The 27,108-nt window shown below is 38.1% G+C and overlaps 3 protein-coding genes across 8 annotated transcripts in view; 1 reads left to right on the top strand and 2 right to left on the bottom strand.

Moving 5' to 3' along the window:
- Positions 1-3,353: 3,353 nt before the first annotated feature.
- LOC127009216 (dnaJ homolog subfamily C member 22-like) lies at positions 3,354-13,173 on the bottom strand. The gene is made up of 8 exons (XM_050882076.1): positions 12,983-13,173; positions 11,773-11,875; positions 11,458-11,604; positions 10,715-10,862; positions 9,631-9,826; positions 7,180-7,447; positions 5,724-5,806; positions 3,354-5,416 (listed from the first exon to the last, which is right to left on the bottom strand). The coding sequence occupies exons 1-8, from the start codon at positions 13,093-13,095 to the stop codon at positions 5,296-5,298; spliced, it is 1,179 nt and encodes a 392-aa protein (XP_050738033.1). The 5' UTR covers positions 13,096-13,173; the 3' UTR covers positions 3,354-5,295.
- A 412-nt stretch (positions 13,174-13,585) lies between these two features.
- Positions 13,586-26,665, top strand: LOC127009213 (uncharacterized). Of its 3 annotated transcripts, XM_050882075.1 has the most exons (5): positions 13,633-13,801; positions 14,559-14,648; positions 14,966-15,071; positions 16,113-16,251; positions 22,752-22,895. In XM_050882075.1, exons 1-5 carry the CDS (start codon positions 13,692-13,694, stop codon positions 22,781-22,783), a joined length of 477 nt encoding a protein of 158 aa, XP_050738032.1. In that variant the 5' UTR covers positions 13,633-13,691; the 3' UTR covers positions 22,784-22,895. The 3 variants fall into 3 exon arrangements, with proteins under 3 accessions (XP_050738030.1, XP_050738031.1, XP_050738032.1); XM_050882073.1 differs by lacking the exon at positions 22,752-22,895 and having other exon boundaries at positions 13,586-13,801; positions 16,113-18,723; XM_050882074.1 differs by lacking the exons at positions 16,113-16,251; positions 22,752-22,895 and adding an exon at positions 26,318-26,665 and having other exon boundaries at positions 13,600-13,801.
- The window catches only part of LOC127009212 (dual specificity protein phosphatase CDC14A-like), a 56,882-nt gene continuing 47,817 nt past the window's right edge, over positions 18,044-27,108 (bottom strand). For 3 of the 4 annotated variants that reach the window (XM_050882070.1, XM_050882071.1, XM_050882072.1), the window contains one exon: positions 24,637-24,824. In XM_050882070.1, coding sequence (XP_050738027.1) covers positions 24,770-24,824 — 55 coding nt within the window. In that variant the 3' untranslated portion in view covers positions 24,637-24,769. Of the gene's footprint in view, positions 24,825-27,108 lie in introns of all 4 variants that reach the window. The other variant, XM_050882068.1, reaches the window with a different exon arrangement.

Below are 27,108 nucleotides of genomic sequence, written 5' to 3'. Positions count from 1 at the left end.
TCTAATAGAAGGTAAAATTCCTGAGGTACGCCTGCCGATCGCCGACCGCCAGTGACAACAACCAACGGCGCAGCGCGAAGCATATCACGTATTGATTGTAAACAATTGAAGCTAAGCAAAATAAATATAACTCAACCTAACTCAAACCGAAGCTAACGTGGTCTGTGCCCCGCTGCTAAAATGCGGTAAAAGGAAATAAACCTAAGCAAAATAAATATATCTTAATCTAACCCAGGCTACAGAACTAAATCAAACCGATCCTAACCTGGCCTGTGCCCCCTGCTGAAATGCAGTAAAAAAAAAAAATCCCTCGATATATCTCCCCACCCCCAGCCCTGAGGTTACATTTTATGAAACTAATATCTCACGAACGTGTAATTTGCTACGGGAAAAATATGGCAGTGTTTGTATGTGCACAAAGTATTTCATAGCACAAAGGTGTCCGCAGTGAGACAGGGGTAGTTACTTCTGAAATAATACCTCATAACTGACGTAAGTTGGCTACATCAAATCACGGATAGGCGGTTCATACTTTTGACAGCAACATTTTTGCCGCCTACAGTGACGACCCATCACTCGCGACGAAATGACCTCAAACAGCATTGCTATGAGCGATTAGCACTGCGCACTACCATGAACTCACTGTAATTATCCCTGACGATCCACTGATAGCACAACCAAACCGATGCAGCAGCCACGACGGTCACCGCCACCCGCCGACCACCGCGCCTCATGATGGCTGTAAGCTCTGATCGAACACCAAGAGGAAGACTAGCAGTAGCGGTAACAGTCACCGCTGCATTGCTCGCCGACCAAGACTGACGAGTAGGCACGCCCTGTGCAAAAAATGAGCAGCGGTGCTGTAATCACGAGACGTGAGGAGTTCACTTACCCGTACAATAACGGTCCTGCCTGCAGCCGCCTGTTACCGTGGAGCAACCCTCCATTCACAAGTGGTGCTCTCGCCAATTGCTTTCCCGTCAGACACGAGGGTCATAAAGGTGACGATCAGTACCCAGTCCTATGCAATACGTGCATTTTATTATATTGCTGGCCACACGGTTAGAAAACTAAACATGACAGAAGAAATTAATGTGTGTGTGTGTGTGTGTGTGTGTGTGTGTGTGTGTAGGCTAGATAGATAAATAGATAGATAGATGTAGATACACACACACACACACACACACACCGCTCAGATAGATCAATGGTTAAAGCTCTGCGCTGCCAGGCTTCGCGGCCTGGCAGATGAAGGTTCGAGCCCCGCTCACACCGGGATTTTTCCTCTGACAAGGAGCGGTTAGTCCCCCCTTGAGCAAGTGGGATGGGGGGTGTGGGTGTGAAGGTTCCGGCAGTACCCAAGGCAGTTCGCAAGGGACATTCTACTAGTGATCTTCTTGCCTTCCTATCTGACTTCTGGTCATCCTACCCAAGCTGTTTCACTTAAACTTTTGCTGTTACCTTAGACATCTCATAAGCTTTTGACAATGTCTGACACAAATCTTTGCTTTCTAAACTACCCTTTTATGGATTCTAGCCATCTCGAAGTACTTTTATCTCCAGTTTCCTTTCAGGCTGATCAATCTCTGCTGTAGTAGACTGTCACTGTTCTTCCCTTAAACCCATCAATAGTGGTGTTCCATAGGGCTCTATTCTATCTCCCACTCTCTTTCCATTGTTCATTAATGATCTTTCCCAAGCAAACTGTTCTATTCACTCTTATGTCGATGGCTCTACTCAGTATTATTCAAATTCTTTTAAAAGAAGACCACACCAGCAAGCAATAAATGACTCAAGACACTTCAGAATGCTAAAAGTCTAACCTTGCTATCATTTCTGAAAGGGGCAGAAGGAATTTAGTGTCATTCAGTGCCTCAAAAACTCAATTTCTCCACTCCTCAACTCAACACAATCTTCCAAATACCTATACCCTCAGCTGTCCCCTTCTTCTATAACAAACATTCTTGGCCTACCCTTAACTCAAAATCTTAACTGTAAACTTCATATCTCATCTCTTGCTGAATCAGCTTCCTCTAGGTTAGGCATTCTATATTGTCTCCACACAAGTTTTTTTTCTCCCTCCAAGATGATGTCTACATACAATGGCCTTGTCTGCCCTCAAATGGAGTATTCATATCATGTGTGGGGGGCTCCACACACACACACACAACTTTTGGAAAGAGTAGTCAAAGACTTTTTATCTCATCAACTCCCCTCCTGCTACTGACAGTCTTCTACCTCTCAGATTCTGCCAAATGTTGTCTCTCTATCTATCTTTTACCAATATTTTAATGCTGACTGCTCCTCTGAACTTGCCAATTGCATGCCTCCACCTCTTCCGCAGCCCCGCTGCACACAACTTTCTGATCTAGCTCATCCCTATGCTTTCTGAATTCCACATGAAAGTGTTTACCAGCATCTTCATGCCCTCATCTCTTATGCTGATAAATTCTGTAACAGCTTTCCTTTATTAGTATTTCCTCCTGCCTACAACTCGACCTCTTTCAAGACGGAAGTATCAAGACATACCTCCATCCAAAATTGACCTCTCTTCTGGCAGTTTTTATAGTGGACAAGCCCTCGTTTCAGCAACACAGTCTACTGTGTGAGAGCACAGGTGATGAGCCCAAGTGTGGGCCAAGCTTTTGGGGCCCTTGGGAAAGGCAATCCTAAATCCGGCCCTGGTATTGTGCTTGGAGAATCAGTAATCCTAGTTCAAGTGTGGAAATGGGTTAATAATGAAACCCCCACACTGATGAACTCTCCCCAAAAAGTCAAGCTATACCTCAGTCTAGAACACTCTTGACTCTCACCACAAGAACAAAAAGTATCAAAGAGAGAGATGCCATAATAATAGTTATGTGAATGGACAACAAAAGATATAAAAATAGTGTAAGCAAATAGTGTAAGCAGAAGTTTAGGTTCCAAGCATTAGAATGGGTTTTCTCTATGTTACCTGCAGAACGGTTGGTATAAGTAATGAAACTATATGGAAGGTTTCTCATGTCTCATATTCATTGTTGGGGTCAAATGAAGGTGATTTACAGCTTCAAAAGGTGTACTGCTGAACAAAACACGGCAGGTAAGGAAGAGGTCATGAAAGGCCTCAACAATAGTTTCTTGCAAAGGCATGATGCAAGCATGACAGCTTGGTGCACTGCTGCGAGATGATTTTTACAAGGCAAGAATTTTGTTGCATTCACTTACTTCCACAAAACATTGCTGATGAAAGGGTGAAACTATGATTAAGGTGTGGCAAAGGAAACCCCCTGTGCTGACCTCGTGTATACCTGTAATGTGTCCTTCAAACAGATGATGACAATGATGGTCAACAATCAGGTTAGAAAAACAGCGTGTACATTATAATACTGGAGTATAATCATGCCATGTAAAAATATAATATACATGTTATGTTTTGCTATCCTATCATTGTCACAGTTACCAGATCTCTTGTCATCCAATGAGAGGATGGTACCACAGTTATCACTCACTTTTATGAAAGTGAAAAAGCACCAAGGTTTTGATTTATATATCTTCCTTAATCTTAATATGATTCACTTGCATGCAACAGCCATTGTTTCAGCAAATCATGTTACTGGTGGAATTAGAAATCACCCAACATTTACTGATGTTCAAATACCACAATACCGCATCAAAATAAAATGTACACCCTTCTAATAGCCCACTGCTTTAAGGGAGGCGACTACGGGGTATTTATTGACGAATATATTTAAAATCGGACGAGAACATGTTTTTCGCTCAGTGTGGCCAGGAAACCCTAAATTGCCATGTGGTGAGGTTTGTTTTCGTAAAATTAAAAACCCTCCCCCCTGGGGGGGCTTTTGCGTCATAGTCGGACATGCGCGTCATAAGACGCTCATGTAAACATATGCGGTATCATTCGTATATACGTAAAAATTGCATTAGAATATTTTATTTCTTCGTAAATTTTGTCATCTGTCATCCTCTCTTCTTCGTGCGGAGAGGCAGGGGAGGAAGAGAGGTGCCACCGCGCCAGTGCCAAGCGAGACACAGACGAAAAGAGTATGTCGTACTTTTCTCTCCTCTCCAGCCAAAAAAAAACTCCTTACAAATGATGTACAAGCGCAAGGCAACCAGAAAAAGTCACCAACATCAAGAGGGCTTATGGAGTGGCCAAACCTCAGAAAACAAGCAAGAGAGTAGCCTAGAAGCAAGGCACTCCTGTGAGGCACTCCCACGGCACTCGCGCTACACAGGAGTGCCCCGAGCCCAGATGCCTGATCATTCTCCAGTAAGCCAACAAGATATACACAATAATATGTGAAAATTTCATGCCAATCATATAAATGCAAATGGCAAGACAGGAATGAAATGTAAAAATATCTTTAGGATTATTTTGTACCCAAACCAAACTACCTTTAGGGAAAGTGGTCCACACTGATCAACTTCTTTCTCACTTCAAAAAGAGGCAAACATTTTTTGTAGCATACATCTCTTGAAGATGCTTTCTATGTAAGTACAGAGGCTTCATTTTTGTGCATTGTAACTTAATTAAGTATCAAAGTTAAGTGAATGGAATGTGCTCTTTTTGTGAAGCTTAATCTTAGCATAAATCAAAACCTTGGTGAATTATGAAGCATTGAGCATGTCTGGAGACAGACATCAACAAATAAACACAAGCATACATTTCCAGTCACATGTGACATTCCAGTACAGTTGGGAGGGTACTTGCTAGCGATGATGAGTCCAACTCGTGATCAGGCCGTGGTGAATTACACACACACACACACACACACACACACACACACACACACACAAGCTAACAAGTCCAGCATTTAATCAAGATTGTCAATGAATGACACACACAAACACAATAAATAGTTTGTATACAAATTCAATGACAAAGTCAAAGAATGAAGTGCTGGAGACATGGACATGAATTAGAACAAAAATGTCTGATACTCTTTGGAATGTGACACTTCACACAAATAAATATCTACATCTACAGTACAATGATCTAGTCAATAATCTATTGGATCAAATAATTTACTTAAACTAATTCAAAATTACTTCTTGAATATCACCTGTGCATAACACATGTGGAACAAAAATAAATCATATGGATCAAAACTTAACAGTTATCACACAACCCTGAAGGAATCTAATCTTATAATCAAGATTACAATGCCATTAAAATAAACACAATCATTTTTAATTTCTTCTACAGAGCATTTTAAATCATATGGACAATCAGCACCTAAATGCTACAGCAAATAATTACAAACAAGACTGTGTTCAAATTAAATACAGAAGACTTTACCTCTCAGCTTTCAGATTGTTTCTTAACTTTCGTTGGTTCTTAATGGCCGACAACTTCTCGTAGGCAGCCTGGATTTCCACAAACCTGGCTTGAGCTTCATCTTTTCCTTCTCTGTGCCTTGAAAAACATAATTTTTAACAATTACTACAAGTTAAAACCTTCAGTTAACTCACTTAAGAATGAAAAAAATATCTGGTGATTTGTAAACTTTAAGGACCAAGGAGTCTCGTACTTATTAAATGTCACATCAGTTTTTAAAATAACTGAGAATGGTCAATGAACAGAAAGATTGATATACATATTATCTAGTGTATGAAAGCTTCCCCCACCACACTATGGCTTCTCTAAAACCCACACAGATTACTTGCCAGTCTTACATGTGCATGGTTAGAACTATCAACGCCACGCTCTTCACTGTACTTACTTATCTGGATGCCACTCCCGGGCGAGTACTTTGTAAGTAGCTTTGATGGTCTCTTGACTGGCTCCTTTCTCCAAGCCCAACACCTATGTAAGAAATAAACATGTAATTTTCTGTGTAGAGCAGCAGGGTGGTTCATGACGTCTGTGACTGCATTACAGATAATATCTTTAATAATAATGTTATTCATTTGCTTATTAATATTTATTTATTATATGTTATTATATTATATTTATTTACTAATTTATCTATTCTTATTTATTTATTTATATTTATATTTCATTTTATTTATTTATTTATTTATTTTATTTTATTTTTTTATTATTTTCTGCCATGGCAGTGTGAAATCAATCCATTTAAGTCCTGCTCTCCCTGGCACATGATACCTTTCTGTATGACTTCCAGACATCCACTTCACTATCTCTTGTTCGGCATCTTCATAATACACCCAAACCTCTCCAATGCATTACATTCATCCATTCTTCTACTACAGGATAACAAGTGGCAAAAGATACCTAGATGAAAGCATTTTAAGTCCTGACTTTCAAAATGCCATAACTTTCAAGGGTATAAAGATTTTGTGTTATGCATTATTAATGGTAATCTGGGTCCTTTGCAATACATTGCTCAAAGTGTCCACAGAAAACCTGAAAAATTCTGAAAGAAAACCTTCAAGCATGTTCAACTCAAGTTGCACATACATGAAAGTTTCACTTATTTCTTTCATCTCAATACACATCTTTTTGTCAATAAAATATCTTCATCTCATTTACCTATCTCCTTTCCACTCTATGCATCTTCAATACATGCTGCATCATCTCAAAATTAATCTTTTAATTTGCTTTCTGCAGTAATATGAATATTCTATGTACTTTACTACCGCTGATACTTTCTGGACTATCATCCTTCCTTTCAAACCTCACCAGCAGCACACAATCCATTTACCTCCTAAACCCTCCCCAGTCCTCATTGATTTTGTCCTTTGGATCAATCTGCACTAATCCATTATGAGTCTTGGCATATATCTTTCGAATCAAGTTGCAAAAATTACTATTCTCCTTTGGTCATAGGTCTTCCTTCCATGGCCATATAAAAAGTCCACTAGGCAGTAGCTTTCAAAACTGGATGGCATTATTAAAGAATCATATCATGACCGAAGCTGAATGAAGATGATAGAAAGAAAACTTAAAATACAAACATAAGGAAACTATTCAAGCAACAATAAGGGAAAAAAAATCATATACAAATAAAAATATTATTAAACTTTATAGACCAATTAAAAATAATGCTAAAGAAAGTAGCAGGGAATGCTAATATACAAGATGCTCTTTGTTTGCTGTTGATGAGCAGAGCAGCCCCCACTTACCAGCTTTGCTCATCAAGGTAGAAATAACAAACTTTAATTTCCAGCCCTGACTAAACATTTAAGGTTAAAAATATAGAACATGTAAACAGTCACCTTCAAGGCATGCATTTCCCCTTGCGGATCAAGAAGTTCAACGAAGTTGATCCATGCAGTGCTCCAGCCATATTCCCATATGTTGTTGTACAGCTCTCCCACATTTCTCTTGAACTCAAGGAACATTGGAGAGTTCAAAAAGTTTTTAGCAGCATCTCTCAGCTTGATTTTTTCTCCATTTTTGTCTGTCAATGTGGCATTGAAGTACAGTTGAGAAGCCCACAGACTTGTGAAGATAAGCCCAGCCCCAAATAGAGCTGCCATACGTCTGTTGAGAGAACAAGAAATTACTGAGTCAAAGGATAAGCTTTACAGGACTGTGACAGTTGTTTACATAGATGTTCGATAGGGCTGAGGTGAAGTGGGTGAAAATTTCAATCAATCAATAGGAGCATAACCCAGGAGGGAGGTGGTAGTTGAGTGGTCAGTGTGCAGGCGTGGTGAACCCATGGACCTAGGTTCCATTCCCACCCAAACAAGCTGATTTTTCAAACCATCACCAAGTGGCGAAAGATTACTCACATGCTGCCCAGATCTTCAATCAATCCTAACTTCAGTCCATAAATGGTGAGAGCATAACAGCCAAGTATTAAAGGGAGTAGATGAAGAAGTGTTGGGGTGAACATCAGGGACAACACCTCCTGGAGATAAGGAGACATGGTGGTGGGGCAACAAGGTGCAGGAAGTGGCAAAAGCCAAGAAAGATGCAAAGAACAAATGGAACAAATCTGGAAGCCATGAAAACAAGAACTACAAGGAGTATAAAAAGGAAGCAAAAAGTGTGGTAGCAAGAAGCCTTTTATGCATGAAGAGTTGAAAACACACGAAGACAAGATAAAGATCTTTAAAACTCCAAAGGCTCAGGAAATGACAACCAAGGACTACAGTCAAATTAAACATATTAAGGATGAAAATTGAGTGGTCTTAAGCAGGGTTGTTTGATTTCAATCAAGTTGATTTAAATCAAGATTTAAATCAAGATTTAAATCAAATTATTCTTTTTAAATCAAGATTTATATTATTTGATTTTTAATGTCATTGATTTAAATCTTGATTTTATTGCTGAGCAACAACATAGAATGGAGAAATAAACAAAGAAAACACTAACTTTGATATGAATATTTTCCTTGTCAACTTCACAAAATTTTACCTGAGCTGGTTAGTTCATTATATATATCTTCCGTCAGCCACACCTGGTCCATCCAGTGTCCTGGATGACACTGACCGCCTTTCTGATGGTATCTTGCTGAGGCAGAGTGACGTTTTCAAAAGTATCTTACAACATGAGCCACATGTTCTTTTATGTTGCCAATTTCCAAACCACAAGCCAATACATTTAGAATGTGTGCAGTGCAACCATGGGTTAGCAACTTCAGTTCATTTGCTTGTTGTAACTGTTTTCTCATCTTGTTGACGTTGGCTGCATTAGATGCTAAAGTCTGTCCTCATATAGCAAATTTCTCATCAATTGGATCTACTTTTTTATGCCTCCATGGTCTAGTGGTTAGCGTGCCTTGCTACGAACCTGCGCCCTGGGTTTGAATCCCGACCTGGGCAGTCAGCGTGCTGCTCACCTAGCTGCTCATTCTCCCTTTCGGGCTGGTCGATAAATGGGTATACCTGAGGAAACCTGGGGAAGGTACACTGTGGGAACCCGGATGTCATGCTGACCCTGCCCTGGGGTGATGGGTTCTTCCCACCAATTGCTCAAGGGCCAGTGCCACGGGATGAGCACTGCGGCCACACTCAGCTGTAGCGTATGCCCCCATCTTTACTCTTTTGGTTGGTCCCAGCCAATTGGTACTGCAGGCAACTTTTATAGTGCTGCCATCTTGCTTGGCCATTCCCCCCCAAGCTTCACTTGTTCCTCTTTAGAGTTTCGTTGGGGTCCGTTTCAAAGAATCACTTCAAATACATACATGGATCATCCACAGCCTTTTCTGATACTTTCATTTGAAACTGCATTCATCTTTCTTTGTGCAATTTTAGTGAAGACATATCCAAAACATGTCATGATCTGGTAAGTGTTAAGAGACTAGAGAGAGTTGTGGTGTGGTGCTGGCCAATGGCTGGCTGGCTTCAGATGGTCAGTCTTAGGATGGCTCAAACAGCCAGCCAGGTTACTTATCATGATGGAGTATGATATAAGAATACTCTAACAAGTATTTGAAACTAATGTAGAGAATATAGAGCTTTACAATTATTTAATTATTTTCATTAATAAAAATTAAAAATATCAATTTTAGTAGAAAAATCTGATTTAAATAAAAATCATATTTTTTTATATTAAAAAAAAAATGGTCTTAAGCAACCACGATAAGACCAAAGAGAGGTGGAAAAAAGTGTGCATGTGTATGTGTGTGTGTGTGTGTGTGTGTGTGATAATGATGATATATATTAAACTTCTTTAACACCCAATAATAGTAAACCAAATCATGCCAAGACTCTTACTTGCATAGAGAAGTGTTTGGGTACGGTGTTCTTCGCCATTCTTTTCCTTTCCAGGTGAAGAGGATGGCAGAGAGAACTGAACTAAAGTTGGAAAAGTTTGGGTTCATGAAGGAGGCAGGAATGAGGGCCATGGCACCAATGAGGGCCCATTTTAAACCCCCTTGCTCCCTTCCAATATTTCCAATGTTCCACACAGCTAGAAATAAAAAATAATATTATTCGACTTAGATATGAGGACCCATAATACATGTACCAAAACCTAGTTTTGAATAAATCTCATTCAAAGTTTAGCTATGTGTACTGCACATTCCTCTTGACTTACCAAGTTTTTGTTTGCATTCATTTTAATTGTATGGCCTAGCTGTATAATAAGAACCTTTTTTATTTTAAATAAATCAATTTTATTGCTAAATTTTTATACCCCAATTTGGAAATTGGTTATGGTAATTGGGCTGACAAGAAACATTTATGGAATGTTATGAGGATATATGGTGTAAGAGGATGTTTACTTGAAAGGCTAAGTTTTTACACAAGAATGAGACTGCCTCAGTATGCTTAAACAGGGAGCTGCATGCATTTAGGTGCTGGTGTGCAGGTGTGTGTTGTCACCCTGATTGTTTATTGTCTACATGGACAGGTGCATGAGAGTAATGAAAGCCAGAGTAGGAGAGTTAGACCTAAGGCTGAAAGTGAGAGGTATGGAGCAGTCTTTGGTCACAAGTTTATCTGCAAAGGATAGTGTTGGTAGCAGAATCTGAGAGGATGCTGAAGAGGATTGTGGATAAACTTGACAGGATCTATAAGAGAAGTATGAAAGTACTGTAACTGCTGACAAGAGCAAGGTTATGCTAAGAGGGAGGATCAGAGACGGGAAAGCTGGGCCTTGAGGGAAGTTGCAGTGAAGGAACAGTGTAGATAGATGGATAGATTATAAGTAGAGTACACTGTGAGTGAACATGAAGAGTGAAGAAATTGTGAACAAACAAGTGGAATTGACACATTGTGAGTGTAGGAGAATAGTTTAATATTTAGAAACAAAAAGACAGAAGTTCATAGATATAAAGAAGATGCAAATAGATCTTACCTATAGCTGCTCCTATAGGAGCCAAGTGGATGAGTGGCCTGATGGTGATGCCAAATATTGGCTCCACAGGCACAGCACTTGCTAATAGGTAGCTCCAAGAGTTCCCCACCAAGATTTGACAGACAAACCTTGCTAAGCTGAAGGGTGGCTGTCAAGAGAAGAAAGATACTGATTAAAAAACAGAAGAAAATATTTTACAATTCAGTTTTACATCTCACAATGACTACTTTCCATCAATGTGTATGTATTTAGGAGCAGCGAGTAGCAGGCTTTTTTAATTATTGTTTCCTTTTTTTGCGCCCTTGAGCTGTCTCCTTTGTTATAAAAAATAAAAATAAATCACTTAATTTCCTACAACAACTCCTCCCCCTCAAAAAAGACACCCATAATACATGTCTTAGTCTGATCACAGTCCTACCTTACCTCTTTCCATCTTTCCCACATGTACTTGTGTGCACTGTCACATACCCACACACGTGCTCTCCCAAATGGATGATCAGCTAGTTATCTAAATTAAATTAGAGCTTTACCTAATCTACTCAGCCCCAACTAATCACTACAGTGAAAGTTCATCAATCCAAATGTCACTAGTCTGAGAACCCCAACAGTCCAATTTCTAGACACTATAAATAAATAAAAAATGCCTGAATTCTTATGAGGCAAGAAACCCAATTTAGCAAAATTTACAAAATAAAAGTTGACACTTTGCAATATTATACACATTACTTTTCAAAGTTCTTTACCTTTTTGTACTTTTTCATCTTTGATGTTAACTTGTTAATGTATGATTGATCTTCATTAATGTCTTGAACGTATTCTGGGATGCGGACAAAGTCTCGCAACAGTCCAAATCCACAAAAGGCAAAAAACATTGTGAACCAAACCACTGCCTGAAATATAAAAATGAAGAAAATATTAACATGGATTGCATATTACATCATAACTTAAAATTGAGTTTACATGGTATAGACATGTCAAATATTATGAGAAGCATCCAAGAAATAGGTATCAAACCAGGTTTAATATAAATCAATTGCTGGGTGGCCAAATATTCTTACATGACGGTCTCGCCTCAGGTACAGCAGGTGGAGGCTGCACCATCCTCCCACCAACCACAGGAAATAAGCAAGGCAGAGGCTCTTCCCTGACTTCTTCACTGGTCTGTTAGAAAGACAATTGATGATGACAAATGTATAAGAGAGAAGTTGTATTTCTAATCATTAAAAATTATTAGACTTGTGAAAAAAAAAATGAAAGGCTGAATGTTTTAAACATCAATTTATAAATTGGCTAACATCTTATTAAAATAACTGTTGTGACCTAGTCAATGTGGAAAAGGCTCCACCATCCTTTAGGCTAAAGGGTTGTCCCTTTGGCTCATTGATAAATCATTAGCCTTCCCATCTCCCTGGCTGCAGGTATGGATCCACCCCAGGTTCAATTGTTGTTGTTAAGACCGAAGGTTATTTCAACCCCTCGTGACTTTTCCTTCAAAGTACAAAGGAACTCCATTATTCATCACATTGCCTAGAGCACTGGTTCCCAAACTTTTTTACATAATGTCCCCTACTGATTTCTAAGAAATCGTCACGCCCCCCCATCCCTTGTTCATATATATATATATATATCCGGCCTGAGCAGGCTCAAACTGCCACCCTGTCAGACCGTGAAGCCTGGCAGCACAGCACTTTAACTAGGCGTGCCACAGTGTGTGTGTGTGTGTGTGTGTGTGTGTGTGTGTGTGTGTGTGTTTATTTATTTGCAAAACTGCAATTTTTGGTAGACAGAATCATGATCCCCTTGTATCCAGCTGACACCCCCCCAGTTTGGGAACCACTGGCCTAGAGGTAACTGTTTCAGGAGGCAGTGTACCCATCTTGACAGAGATGCCCTTCCGCCTACCAAGAGGCACATCCCCGAGCAGCACCCCCGCCCTCACTGCGAGCATTGATTGGTTCCAATTTCGCCCGGTGCTGAACAATCATAGGGTTCGGGAATATGCGACCGGGTCATGTGTCCCTCCTCAGGGCAATGAACTCTGTAACCACCGAGGACCAATTAGTAACTGTAAACTTATATGCGATTCCACCGTGAGTAGACGAGCAGCCAGGCACACACATGGCTCGCCTTGCTCCCTGCCAATACTTCTTCTTCTTGGGTATTTTATGGGGCTAGTTAGGCTGTGGGGCAATACTGTTCCTGCCTGGCCTGCACTTGAATCCCAGGGCCGCCTCGCCTGTCAGTACTTGGACACACCAGTAAACACACCTTGGCCTTGGCCTTTTCCTGAAGTCCAAGTCCCCGCCGGCAATGTAGCCCACCGGATTGACATCTTTCTTGACACTCTCTCCGCGGCAGTCTCCGTCTCCCCAGTAATCCATGTGGACGACCTCGCCGAGCACTGACAACACGACCTGCCGCTGACGACCCGCTGACTGGCCTGGCGGGGCGGTGTTCGTGTGCTCGTGGCTTCGTGCTCGGCCTCGGCTTCGTTTTGCTTCACACTCCGCCTCCACCGCTTCTAATTTACTGTGTGTTGTATTTATTTAGTTGTAGTGTACAGGGCCTGAGCTTCCCCGGTGTAGTCCCGTACGTGTTGTTGTGTCTCCACTGGTTGACTTTGCTACCTTGACCACAAGACAACATGCATGATCCTTTTTTTTAAATCCACTCCACGCATCTACCGCTGAATTTCGATCTTGACATTAAATAAGCACCTTCCTTCCATCAACTCTGCACAGTGTCCTCCTATATAGTTGTCTTGCCTGTGTGTGTGTGTGTGTGTGTGTGTGTGTGTGTGTTATTAATCGATCAGTCAACTGTGATATTAAAAAAGGACATCTACTGAATTCCTTTGGCAGCTAATCTTTCAAGTGTCAAGGCCCCCCCGCCGTGTCAGCCGTGTGGGAGGCACCGTTGCCAAGGCGCCGCCACACGTCAACAACAACAACAACACCGCCGCGTGGGTGCCGTTGTCATGGCGGCACGCGCGCTGCTCGCCTTCCTCTTGGCCGAACAGGAGGACGCCGATGACAGAGCACGAGCTGCCATACGTCGCTTCAGACGGTCCACCAAGACAAGTTCAAGGTAGGAGGGAGTAGGGTAAACATTCGCTTTATTAACGTTGCTCAAACTTGGAAAAGAACATTTTAATTCTGGGTGTTTTTTGATCCTGTGTATCATGGAGGTAGTATTTTTCTCCGGAAATGACTAAATGATTGACTTTTTGATGCCTTTTGTGCACCCGCCGCCGCAGCCGCAAAATTGGGTATTATTCTAGTGTTTGCCCATACTCACCCCTCGCAGAGAGGTTCAACTTGGGGGACCCGTGGGAAATCGGGGTTTTTGGGTGGGGGAGTATATTTAAACTACTCCAACCGAACTTTACATTAACCTAACCTCTAACGTATAGGCGACTTATTTCTGCGAGGAGGTATTTCTTGTAACACCGGCTGGACTGCTGCCGCGGCCACCGCCAGAGGAGGCTACGCTTTCGTGAATATTATCCCCTATTTTCAACAACAAAAAAAATAGTCCTTGAATTTGAATTAAAAAGCGTTTCCATGATTGTTGTACGTTTGTAGAAAAGATATATGAAGAGCTACTGATGTTTCATAAGGTAGGTAATGAAATACTGGCATGTTAATAAAACGAATCTTAACTGGGAGTAGCGTAAAAGTTGACCATATGAGTTCCTGTGTTTCATCCGTGTTAGTTTTTAATGAGTGCTGCCGACTGTTTAGTTTAGCTTCATCACAAAATTCCATATACGCCTTCATATGGTTTATGGTGAAAATACAGGCATTATCCCAAAAGTACACCTATTAAACATGAATATTTGCAGGTCCCAGAAATCATCAACAGAACCTGAGGCAGATGCTGCATGTTCCAAACCTGTAAAGGCAGAGCCACCACCCACTAAAAGACACAAAACGTAAGGACATAATGCAATAAATAAGAAGCTATGGGTATACTCTTATAATTTTGGCTTTCCTCCAAATATCATATTTTGTGAGGGCTTATACCTGTGATCACATAAATATTTATTTATTATTAAGATTGAAAAACAATAATGAAAATTAAAATCCACAGGATAACAAAACAAAGTACTTACCATACTATAAAAGCTAAAAATTACCGGAACACTATAGCAATTTTTTTTAGGGCTTTCGCCATTGTATTATACTTTTTTAATTTGTTTTCTGTCAGAGAAGAGTAAATGTTAATAGCTACTGTCTTTTTCATCTGAAGAGGAGTAAGATGTGCTGGAGACTACCTCCGGAAAGGTGGCATGGCGGCCTTCTACAACCTCAGTGACTTCCACACCCACTTTGGTATGACACGCACCCAAGTAGAGGTTTGTATATTTGCTTTTTTCCTTGAACATACTGATTTAAAAACCTAGAAAAAATTACTTGAGTTAATGCTTTCTTATACCAAATCCCACACAAAGTTACACAAGGATTTAAGGAGACTGCAAGAGGCCAGATGGCTTACACTTGACATCTCCTGAGAGTGGGTTGTTTACCAAATTCCCTTGCCATCCTTAGATACACTAACCTCCATTAAAAGCTTTCAGTTGTGTTTGCCTCAATACCATATCTACTCAGCTTGTTCTACTCATCCACTATCTTGTTTGTGAACCAGTTCTTGGCTATATCCTTCTAGAACAAATTTATTCAACTTATTCCCATTGTGTGATGTGTCTTTAGCGCAAATAAGGATAGATATGTTAAATATAAACAAGGGTGGGAACAATCCTTAATTGGCCATAACCAGATAGAATGTCCACCTTGAGATACTATTGGGTGAATGAACTGCAGTTAAGGTAAATGGGAATGAATCAGGTTGGGCTTAGTTACTAGTGATATCCACAGGATATCAGTAGTTATACCACAGTCAAGGTCATTTATGTAGATGATCAGTGGTAGTGGTGGACTCCTGTGGATATCACTAGTAACTAAGCCCAACCTGATTTATCCCCATTTACCTTAACTGTGCAATTCATTTGCCCAATAGTATTTCCAGGTGGACATTCTATCTGGTTATGGCCCATTAAGGATTGTTCCCACCCTTGTTTATATTTAACATATCTATCCTTGTTTCCACTAAAGACACATCGCAGAACCCTTCCCCACTCTTATTATGAACCCCACCAAAATTTTCATGCAGTTATCAACGTGGCTCATTGTTTTTATTCATGATGATAAATGTGAATATGCAAAACATGTAAGCAGCATTAGTTGGCTTCTCCCCTGCTATAGAGTAGGGGTAAACAGCTCCCAAAATAAGGGTCTTTACATTGTACATTGTATTTTGATGGTGTCATTACAGGTGGTAAAAATGCAATAGTATTTCCATATTATTGAGGAGTAAAAACATATAGTATTTCTTACAGGACCTTCTCAATCAACTTCAACCTCACTATCCATATGAAAGAGGATCCAAGTTGCCTTTAGAAAATGTTGTGTTAGCAAGCCTGTGGGTGTTGTCCAGCCAAGAGTCTTATAGAGTTATTGCAGAAAGGTTTCAGACGGGTAAGTCTGTTATTTGTGCATCATTGCACACTTTCTGTAATCTTGTGTCTGGTAACCTTGAAAATCACATCAGATGGCCTGTTGTTACTGCAGTAAAAGGAACCGTACGAGGCTTTGAAGAATTAGGTTTTCCAGGAACTCTAGGAGCCATGGGTGCTTTTCACATAACTATAAGCAAGCCCAAAGATGTTGAGGAACCAAATGAATATATGAAGGAAACTGGAGTTTATTACACCACTCTGCTTGCAGTTTGTAACAATAAGTACAAATTCACTTATGTTAATGTTGGACACCCTGGAGCCTTTGATAATGCAGAGGTGTTCAGGAGATGTGAGCTGTATAAGGCCTTTCAGGAGGATCCTCATTCCCTTCTCCCTAACAATTTTCACATAGGAAATAAATCATACTCTTACCATATACTTGCTGATGGTAGATTTCCTCTGTCGGAGTATGTGATGACCCCATATAAGGATGACCACCATTTGAATGCAAAAGAACAGGAGTACAACAAAAGACAGTTGTCAGCTGTGTGTTCAATATCCAAAGCTATAGGTGTGCTAAAGGCCAGGTTTACTCGTTTGAAATCACTTCCAATGCAGCATCTTGCACAGTGTAGCGTTGCTATCAAAGCTTGCTGTATTCTTCATAATATTTGTGTTCATACAAGTGACGTAGACATTTACGGTGCAAATGACATGACTAATGAAATGACTACTTGCACTCCTATTGGTTTTGAGTCTAATGTAACAGGAGAAAATAAACGCAAAGCTATTGCTGATTCTTTCTCATGAGAACAAGATTTCTAAATAAGAATATAGGTAATTGAAATTTTTAAATTTATTGAAACTACTATACTTTGATATTGTTGATAACTTTGATAACTATGCCACTGTAGTGCAGTGGTCAGCATGTCTAGCTACGAATCTGTGGGGCCCCGTTTGAATCCTGACCCAGGCAATTGGCATGCAGCTCACCCAGCTGTTCATCCTTCCCTTCGGGCTGATCAATAAATGAATACCTGGGGAAACCTAGGGAAGGTAAACTGTGGTAACCCAGATGTCGAACTGGCTCTGTGGTAATGGGTCCCCATCCACCACAGACTCAAGGGCCAAAGGTACAGAGACAAGCACCGTGGCCATGTGCAGCAATAGTGTATGCCCCCAACTCTACCTTTACTTAATACAGTATAGCTGTGCATAACCTTGATGCTTACTTCACTATTATTGGCACTTGAGCATGTGATGGGCAAGTACCCTGGGACACAGGGTTACCACACTGTACTTTTCCCAGGGGTTTTCCAGGTACCTGTTTATCAGCCAGCCCAAAAGGGAGGATGATCAGCTGGGTGGACTGTGCCCGATTGCCCTGGTAGGGATCTGAACCCACATGTCAGTGCTATACTCTCTACTTGGTGAAAGAAAGACCTATAACAAGAAAGGAAGTCAGTCTAGAGATTGCATCTATCTATCCTTAAGTTCATATTCAACATCTCTCAGGCCATCTGAGTAATATACTAGCACATTTTACACTTATTGTTTTAGTCACCTTCCAAAACTCTACCTCTGGCAATGTATTTTAGATATTATATTTTCTAATCAATTTTCTCCCTTCATACAATTAAAGAAAAGTATATTCTAACCTTTAAATCTCAATAGTGTCAAATATATAGTGTTATCCATTTTGCTTTTAATAACCAGTCTGGTGCCAAACATCAAATAAGGATAAGAAAGTCTGTTGACTTGTAAATTCTCAGTAACACAGATCATAAGAATTATTGGAATGAAAGTTGTCATATTTGGTTATATTTAATAGTTTTGCTTCTCAAATAAAACACTACAAACTTTTTTGCTTAACAAACAGGGTTAGAAAAATATTTCAATTCCAAAAAGCATTTGTGTTTGTTAATGTCTTAAAGATCATTATTTTCTTTACAGTATATAATAATCTTCAATAAAACAGTAACACCTCTTGAATAATCTAAAAATATAATTTGAGAGACAATGAATCCAATACATTCTATTGCTAGAGTCTTCATGCCTGAAAATGCTTCAAGACCTAAATTTTTAAAATTAAGGAAAGTATAAATCAGCAGTTGCACTGGATTTCATGGCTTAAAAAATGTAACACAATTACATAGTCTTATAAGGCTCTTATTTTCTTGACATTTCTGTTTGTGCATTCGTATCAACCTGGGATGATATTCCCAACCACCTGCAAAAAATGTTTGCTGTTGGGTGAGAACATTTCCTGTTCAGTCTGAAATAGTGGCTGAAATACTTTTTTGAGGGGGTGGTAGGGGATAGCAGATAAAGGAATATGCCAATAAAGCACAATGTCTTATTATGTCCGTCGTATATCAGGCACAACAACGAGAATATCCAAAATAAGTAAACATTTTGCATAGTTGATACGCATTTATATTTGCTTTCAGTCAAATGTTCAGGAATATTTTCATTAAAATCCCAAACTATATATACTTTTGATGTCACTATTTCCCATCCTTTAGAATTTACTGTATTTATCTATATGACTCAGGTAGAAAGGGATGGATATAAATTGAATTAGAGTACAAATTTGGACCTAAATATTCACATCTACTTTATATTGGTAGCTATTATCGGCTACCAGTTTCTGATCATGCACTAGGGAGAAGTGCTGATCCACATAAATTTTAGAAGGTCCCAACAATACAAATTCTAAATAACTTTTTTTATAATGTAACTAGAAGCACAGAAAAAAATAAAGTTTATATTATGAATAAACCCTGCATACTAATTTCTTATGCCTGTCTCATTGAAAATGTTTCAGTGCAAACTTCAACTAAAAATTGTTCTCCAAAGTTCATGCTCATCACTGGGAAACCTTTGAGATCCACATTGCACTTTTGTTGGATTTATATATTCATCTATTTTTATATATTTTTTTTTTATTTCATGAATAAGGTCTGTAATTACAGCACCATCTACAATGTATTCAAATATTTGTTTCATACTCAAATTCTGCAGAGCAACCTCTCACATATATGATTTATTTTTAGTAATAATAACTTTGTATTTGCTTTATCTGAGCATTTACAAAACCTATACCACAACCATTTCCCTCAGTCCTTCACCCTTGTGCTGATTCAATAAGAGCCTAACAAAATATTGTTGGTAGCAATAGAAACATTAAAAATAAGTTGCTGCAAACAATTTTGGTGTAGGCTAAAGTGCCATTATAAATGCAAAGCTATGAAAATTGTTTGAAAAATTAATACAAATGTATATTTTTGGAAAATGCACCACTAGTAACCATAATTGGTATGGACATCAACAAAAATATATATAATTATTATATATAATAATAATAATAAAGACAAAGTGAAGAAGAATGAATGATTGCATTACTAAGCAGGTGGCTTGACTTCATAAGAAGATAGACAACCATAACTTAAGAAAGTATGTGAGCAAAATTACTGATAACTTATGAATTGGAAAAATATAATATTTGAAAATGATGCTTGCTTGTTTTAATTTAAAAGATGACATGCAATAAAGATTGCAGTATATATATATATATATATATATATATATATATATATATAAATATATCTATATATATATATATATATATATATATATATATATATATATATATATATATATAGATATATATATATTTCAAGTGTAAAATTAGGTTAAAAAATCAATGTCACATGTCAAGGAACATTATGAGGAGGGAGAGATGCATGCTGGTACAAAACAAGGTGTTCTCAAATAAACAGGTGTACGTACATTATGAAAAGGCTTACAGACCCAAAGAGAGGGTTCAAAACAACCATCTTTCTATAGTGATTTAATTACATATCAAATTCAGTTAACAAGCCTTCTTATTGCATGAAAATTTTCAATCTTGCTCTTCTGTTACAAGACAGAAAGGTAATGTTATTTGCAGTCTCCTTCAAGATAAAGCATTTTCAATTTACAAATTGTAAAAATTCAGTATAAAAATCATATGAAAATCCATTGTTGCATAAAGCAAAATTTAAAATTACTGTAAATTCGTGTCTAACATTGATTATGCTTATGTCTATAAAAACCTTCCCAAAAATTTATTTGAATATTTTAAAACATTTCATATTTTTATCTTTGAACTCCAGGCACACTACAGGACTTTATGTACACTTACATTGAACTTATTTACACAAGCATAACCTAAGAGAAATATCTAGAATCTAAAAATGTTATTCTCTATTAAAAAATATAATTATTATAACTACACCTTAACATATGCTACAGTGAAGTTATACACTAGCACTAGTGCATCCCTGTAACAAGGGTGTCTCCAGTATGAACACAAGCACTCACTTAAAAAGCCTTACAAGAACCACCAATTGATCTTTAAATTCCCTAAATTTACAACCTGCAGCATAAAAGCAACAGAATTACACTCCAGTGTATACAAAATATATATTAAAAATAAATTTAGAAAAAAAAATGTGCAGCACTGTAAGCAATAAAGCCTCACATTCATTAATTATTAATTGTGTGAAAGAGATCAGTTATGGATATATCTGTACAAGGAAAAAAAACATGGATAAATACTTCTGAACAGACTTGAAGTTATCCTGAAAAAAAAAAGTGTAATACATAAAAAATGTACGTCATCCTTCAAATCTGGAATCTTTACAATATAGCCACCTCCGTTAAATTTTCAACCACGTATATATATATATATATATATATATATATATATATATATATATATATATATATATATATATATATATATATATATATATATATATATATATATATATATATATATATATATATATATATATATAAAGAACCATAGCTACATCCAATAACTGCCCACCAATAGCTGTCTATCGAGAAGTAATTTTTCTTATCTCCTTATGACATCAAATACAACTTTCAAATAAACTGCACCAAGCACTTTTGCTATTCTATAAATATGCTTATAAAGTGTGTGTGTGTATTTACCTAGTTGTAATTTTACAGGACCTGGGCTTACACTCGTGTGGTCCCGTCTCCATATCCATATATGTGTGTGTGTGTGTGTGTGTGTGTGTGTGTGTGTGTGTGTGTGTGTGTGTGTGTGTGTGTGTGTGTGTTCCTAGCAATATTTCAAGTCTTTAAAATAAAACTGATAATTATAATAAAATAGTTTTCTTCTTTAACAGTGACTAATATATAGCATTTTTCATGGTAACTGCATGTGAGTTTCTCTAAAATGACATATGGTTCATTCCCAATACCCTCTCATAATAAATAAATAAAAATATAATATAAACTTGCCAACCACAGATCTTTCATCACTGTTGTCATCCTTTTCCTCTAAATATTTTATTGCTTACTTTCAATTTCTAAACATTGTTTAGAGGTTGAAACAAAACAAAGTTTTGTTAGTGCACTCATACGAGTCAGCCATGACTTCCTACACCTTGACTTTTAAAACATAAAAAAATGAAGTGCCAGACTTATTACAATTTTAATCTAAATCTACAGTTTTCATCAAATGAAAAAAAATCATGAGAAATCTTTGGTCACATAAAGAGAATTGCATATGTGTACAAACCACAAGTTATTATTATTATTATCATCACTATTATTATTATTACTGAGATCCATGAAAGGGCATCAAGAGAAAAAAAAAAATATATATATATATATATAGAGACCAAACAGTCCCCTCGATGAGCAGACATGGATGTGAAGAATAAGAAAGTAACTGTAAAGTAAGGAAAGTAAAAAATGCAGAGACAAAATCAACATCTAATGAGTGAGCTGGGTAATTGACTTTTGCTTTAAACCTATCAAAGTCAACTAGACATCATATATAGAGTGTGTGTGTGTGTGTGTGTGTGTGTGTGTGTGTGTGTGTGTGTGTGTGTGCTTTCATTTCTGATAAAGTCCTATTTGGAAGCAGCAGTTTTTCATTTAAGTAGAAACTGACTTACAGAGTTTCTCAAAAAAAAAAAAAAAAGTCCTATATGAGTCTTATCAAAGATATGTATTGCATGTTATTCTGAACTGATTGTCAAGAAGAAAATGGTTAGGCTTTTCAGATATGTACTTTTGTTTTACCAAGTATCAATGACTTCACGAGATGTGTTTTAAGTGAGATAAAATTTATTAGATATAATTTCCTGTGCAGAGAAGCACTGATGGTTAGTTGCCAATTCGCCAACTTGTTGATACAAGTCATGAAAATCATACAAACCAACAAAATAAAGCCCTGTGTGTTGTCAGTGTAATTATGAATTATGGGAGTGATGCATTGGTCCATCAGCCAAATTTTCCATGAATTACAATGGGTATTCATCAGTAATGAAGGGGTTAAGATAAAGATCATAGAAGAACAAAAAATAGGTTAATCTGGCACAGTTTTCAACACATTCAGCTTCAGTAATGTAGTCACAAAGAATTTTTTTAAAATTCTGAAATAGTTTACAGATGAATTCACATAGATCAAAAAGAATAATCTTTACTTTTCAGGCATTGTTCCCAGGAGGCAGCAAGGAATATAAATTTACCAAAAGAAGAACAGTTTCTCCTGACAAAGCAATTCTCATGAATAATATTTATAAAATAGTTCAATTAGGATACAAACTTTTACACAAAACAATATGAAGATTTACCAGTGAATGTAAATATGATTTAATTTGAAAAAGTGATATTTTTACCAACTGTAATATGTACACAGCTTATGATGTAACCAAATGAAAATAATGTTCAAGTTATCAACCTTTAATCACTGTTAACTTATTTGAAAATAAATTCAAATCCAGTACGCTGATGTTCTGCTAGTGTGGAGAGTGAGTTCAAGAAGCCATCAGACATCACCCAGACAATACTCGAGTTTGGTATCACATACTACTTTGTGTATCCACTATACTTCTGGGAGTGAAATGTGTGTGAAGAAAATGATGGTGAGGATGATGAGGATTAACAACCAATCAGATTTAACAATCATTACTTCACTTATTGCCAACCTTACTAAAAAGAATAATTTTTCTTATTAAATTTCTAATGTGTGTGTGTGTGTGTGTGTGTGTGGGTTTACCTAGTTGTGAAATACAGGAAAAGAGCCTGTGTGTGCGTGTGTGTGTGTGTGTGTGTGTGTGTGTGTGTGTATTATAATTATTGAAATATTTCAGAACTCTAATACCTATGTAATTTGTACACCAACATGGCACAACACTTTACTAACAAGAAACCAGCCATACACACATCAGCTTCTTACAACATAATACATATAAATATTTTCATTGAAATTGCTTCTTTAGTTTTACAAAATTTATCTATTTGAGAAATTCTTTTATAGCTATAAAAAGGCCATATATGAAAGATAATTCTCTCTCTCTCTCTCTCTCTCTCTCTCTCTCTCTGCACACATGCACACATGTATACACACCCACACACACACATGCATGCACACACCCACACACACTGCTTAATGTATTTCAGAACCCTGCACTGTTCTAGTAGTTAGATGAAAAGCTACATATGTACAAATCTTAACAGGAATTTGATAACAAGCTAACACATACAAAAGACACAATGTACCGTCACTCACTGATAAGGTGTCGTGTGCGGCGAGTGGATATTCCTCCGGAACCTCCAATTCTCTTATGCTCGTCACTCCAGCTTCTTAGGGTAGCACTCTTGTCACTGGGGGGGTCATCAGGTAATGTTCTTATTACTTTGTAGGTGCTCTTTTCCTTTCGGATGGTGTAATATTCTGTGATATGAGTCTGGGAGCCCTTCTTTTTGCCATTTCCTCCCTCTCTATTGTTCTTCTCTAGTTTGCTCTTCTCAGATGTATCACTGCCCAGTATGGGTTCTGGACTTGTGACCCTGCTGCGAGATTTCCGTGTTTTAAGGCTCCTCCCAGGCTCCCTATTGGATGGACTATGTGAACGCTTTTTCAACCCACCACCACTTTTCTTCCCTCCCATATCACGAGTGGCACTTCTACCAGATCTGCGAAAGTTTGTTCCTAGAGCACTTCTAGTTACTTTCTTGTCCACTGAGGTGGTTCGCTTCAACTCTGGGGGAGCTGATCTAGACACTTTCCCCTCCCTTCTAGGCCTACTCTCTGACACAGACGCAGGTGACCAAGATTTGGTAGTACCTTTGGTACTCTTGGCAGTGTGCCTGAGCTCTGATGAAGAACTTTTTCCCTCGGGAGTGGAAGAGCTGGACAAGACTTTATCCTCTTCGTCACTTGAGTCATCTGCAGAGGCATCCTGTTTTTTATCATGACTGGAGTTGGTTGTGGAAGCTTGCGGCTTGCAGGGTGTGTCGGAGTGGGAGGTGGAGTCCTCGGCGGAACCAAGCTTGCTGATGGCAGTGCTTCGATATTTCTTGTCAGAAGTTTTGCTGTGGCTGTTGGTGATAATGGAGGTGTTGGTGTCAGGGGAAGTTGGTGATGATGATTCTGATGATACTGTGATTGCTTCTGTAGTTTTCCTGTTAATCTTGCTTTTTGTGGTGGTGGGCAGTATTGGTAGTCATCTGACGAGGGCAGCTTTCGTGGAGCGGCTGGTGATCGTGGTGGTGTTTCGGCTGTTGGAAAAAAATGGTATTTGAAAATCTCTTTTGTAGACTCTTAGCTGAGATGAAATATTAGCAGATAACCAATCTGATCATATACATAGGTAACTCATACATCAAGCAACACTTTGCCATTCGCCAGGACGTTCGTTCACATTCACATTGACAGGGAATCACAATGTAACCAATCAACTAGCTTCATTCTCCTCAAACAACAAAGTTAAAGACAGAGGAGAAAATTCAGTTGGTTCTGTTTGATACCTAAACATCCTGTCTACTTTTCTCCATTTTAAATATGGACAAATAAAAAAACATTCATGGAGAAAATACTAAATGAAAGTAGAGAGGAGAGAAAATTTGTATCAGAAAAACATGATAAAATAGATAATACATATAAATTATAAAGACTAAGGTCATTGCTTGCACACAAACTAAGATGGTTCTTAAAGAGTGGGTGCCCTTTACACCTGCCTTGTGCATGTTAAGAGCCCTCTTGTGAACAGGCACATAACCCGCTACCAAGGTGACATGAGCATCTTCTATATGCTGGCAAGGCAGTACTCTTGAAGGCTCTAAACCAGTGGTTCTCAAGCTTTTCATCACTCCTGTAGGTACCCCTTTAGGTTTTTCCCGAGTGGTGATGAACCCTGTCACCCAGAATGATTTTTTTCCTAAAGTCTACTCAGGTAACTATGAATAAATTTGTATGAGATGCTATATACAAGAGGATTTTGTACTACTACCTCTGAACCCCAGTATTTTGAGAACTGTCATACCCACAAATTTCCCTCATATAACTCTTGGGGTACATACTCCAGGTTCAGATCCAGTGATCTAATCATTTTTAGTAAATTCATCTAAATGGCAGTATGTTGCTTAAGATAAACACCCAATCAGCTAAGTTTTACTTATGTATGTCTGGCATAACTGTATCTTGGAATATGGAGTGGCTGCTTACTGTAATTTATCTTGGGCATAATAATCATCAATATGACACTTTGTGTCTTACAAAGGCAGAGTGGAGGTGAAGCTAATCCCTCAGTAGCAAAAATATGCTAAAAGTCAGATGATATAATTTATTGTGCTGCTTTTTATTCTAATTATTTTCATGCCACAGAGAATTTCACTATAAAATGGGGTTGTAGAAAAAAATGCAAAAAGAAACAAACATGAATAACTTAATAGAATGTGTTTGATTGTAAAAATGATCTTACCCTCTGAATGTATTGTTTTCAAGTGGATGATATGTAATATCTGAAATCTTCATGATGTAAACACACATGAGGACAACAGGGAATAATGGCAAGAAAAAGGTTGTCAGTTGTGCTTTTTTGATTTGCACTCCTTGACAGCCTGAGTTGACAAAAGAAAGGGAGCAGGGGAGATGGGGAAAAATCTTAAGCAAAATTCAAGTTAGGCACATTATATGTAAGGCCACAGAGTGTGCGAACATAGCACTTCCTGCCACACTGTCCCTGTGTTTATTCTCTGTTTTCTCTGCCCAGTGCCACTCATGCCTTGCTGACTGTGACCGTGGCCCCCAAGCATCCTTTGGCAGGTTCTTTCTAGTCAGGTGGTACTCTCACAAGACAGGAGAGAACTTAAACCAACTGTGTTTATCTCTGTGGCTCCAATATAAATGTGGTCAAATGTGGCTCAAGGAGGTAATCACATTATTCTGAGTCTTCTGTCTTAGTCATATTTAATAGATAAACAAAAATGTCAAACACTAATTAAGGATTTTTGGTGAAAGCATAATTAGAAATAAGGTGGAGAAAATTGTTATTGATCCCTGTACAATGAAACGTGTAGTGACTTTGTAACTTTACCAATATATTTTACCACCACCTCCACATGATATATTTTTCATATTTTTGCTACTCCTGAATTTAGGGGGGTGAAAAGGCCCTCACAAATGGCGGGGGTGTATTTATGAGATTGCAGTGAGCAAATATTTTTTTCAAACCCCTTGACCCTTCACGAGGTATTGTTTGCCATTCTTGCCATCCATGAGTTTTTTGGACATCACTCTAGCAATAGAAAAGGCCTTTGTACAGAGGAAAGTTAATACATGAGCCTAATTTAATTTGATTTAATCATCTTCTCACTAGTTAGGGATTTGCTTTAGTTGATACACAAGTTTATACACAAACTTTGTAGGTAAAAGTAGCTATTATTCTTCTCACTTTAAGATATCTGTGGAATTCTAAAATCATATCACTCTTACTAATTAAATTAAATAATATAGCAACATTACTTCTCAAACCAGAGAATTTGACTTTGACAACTCGTTATC

This window comes from Eriocheir sinensis, chromosome 40 (assembly GCF_024679095.1).
Source record: "Eriocheir sinensis breed Jianghai 21 chromosome 40, ASM2467909v1, whole genome shotgun sequence".
Taxonomy (NCBI): domain Eukaryota; kingdom Metazoa; phylum Arthropoda; class Malacostraca; order Decapoda; family Varunidae; genus Eriocheir; species Eriocheir sinensis.
Note: the sequence above shows the minus strand (reverse complement) of the source record. Positions and strands in the feature narration are given on the sequence as shown.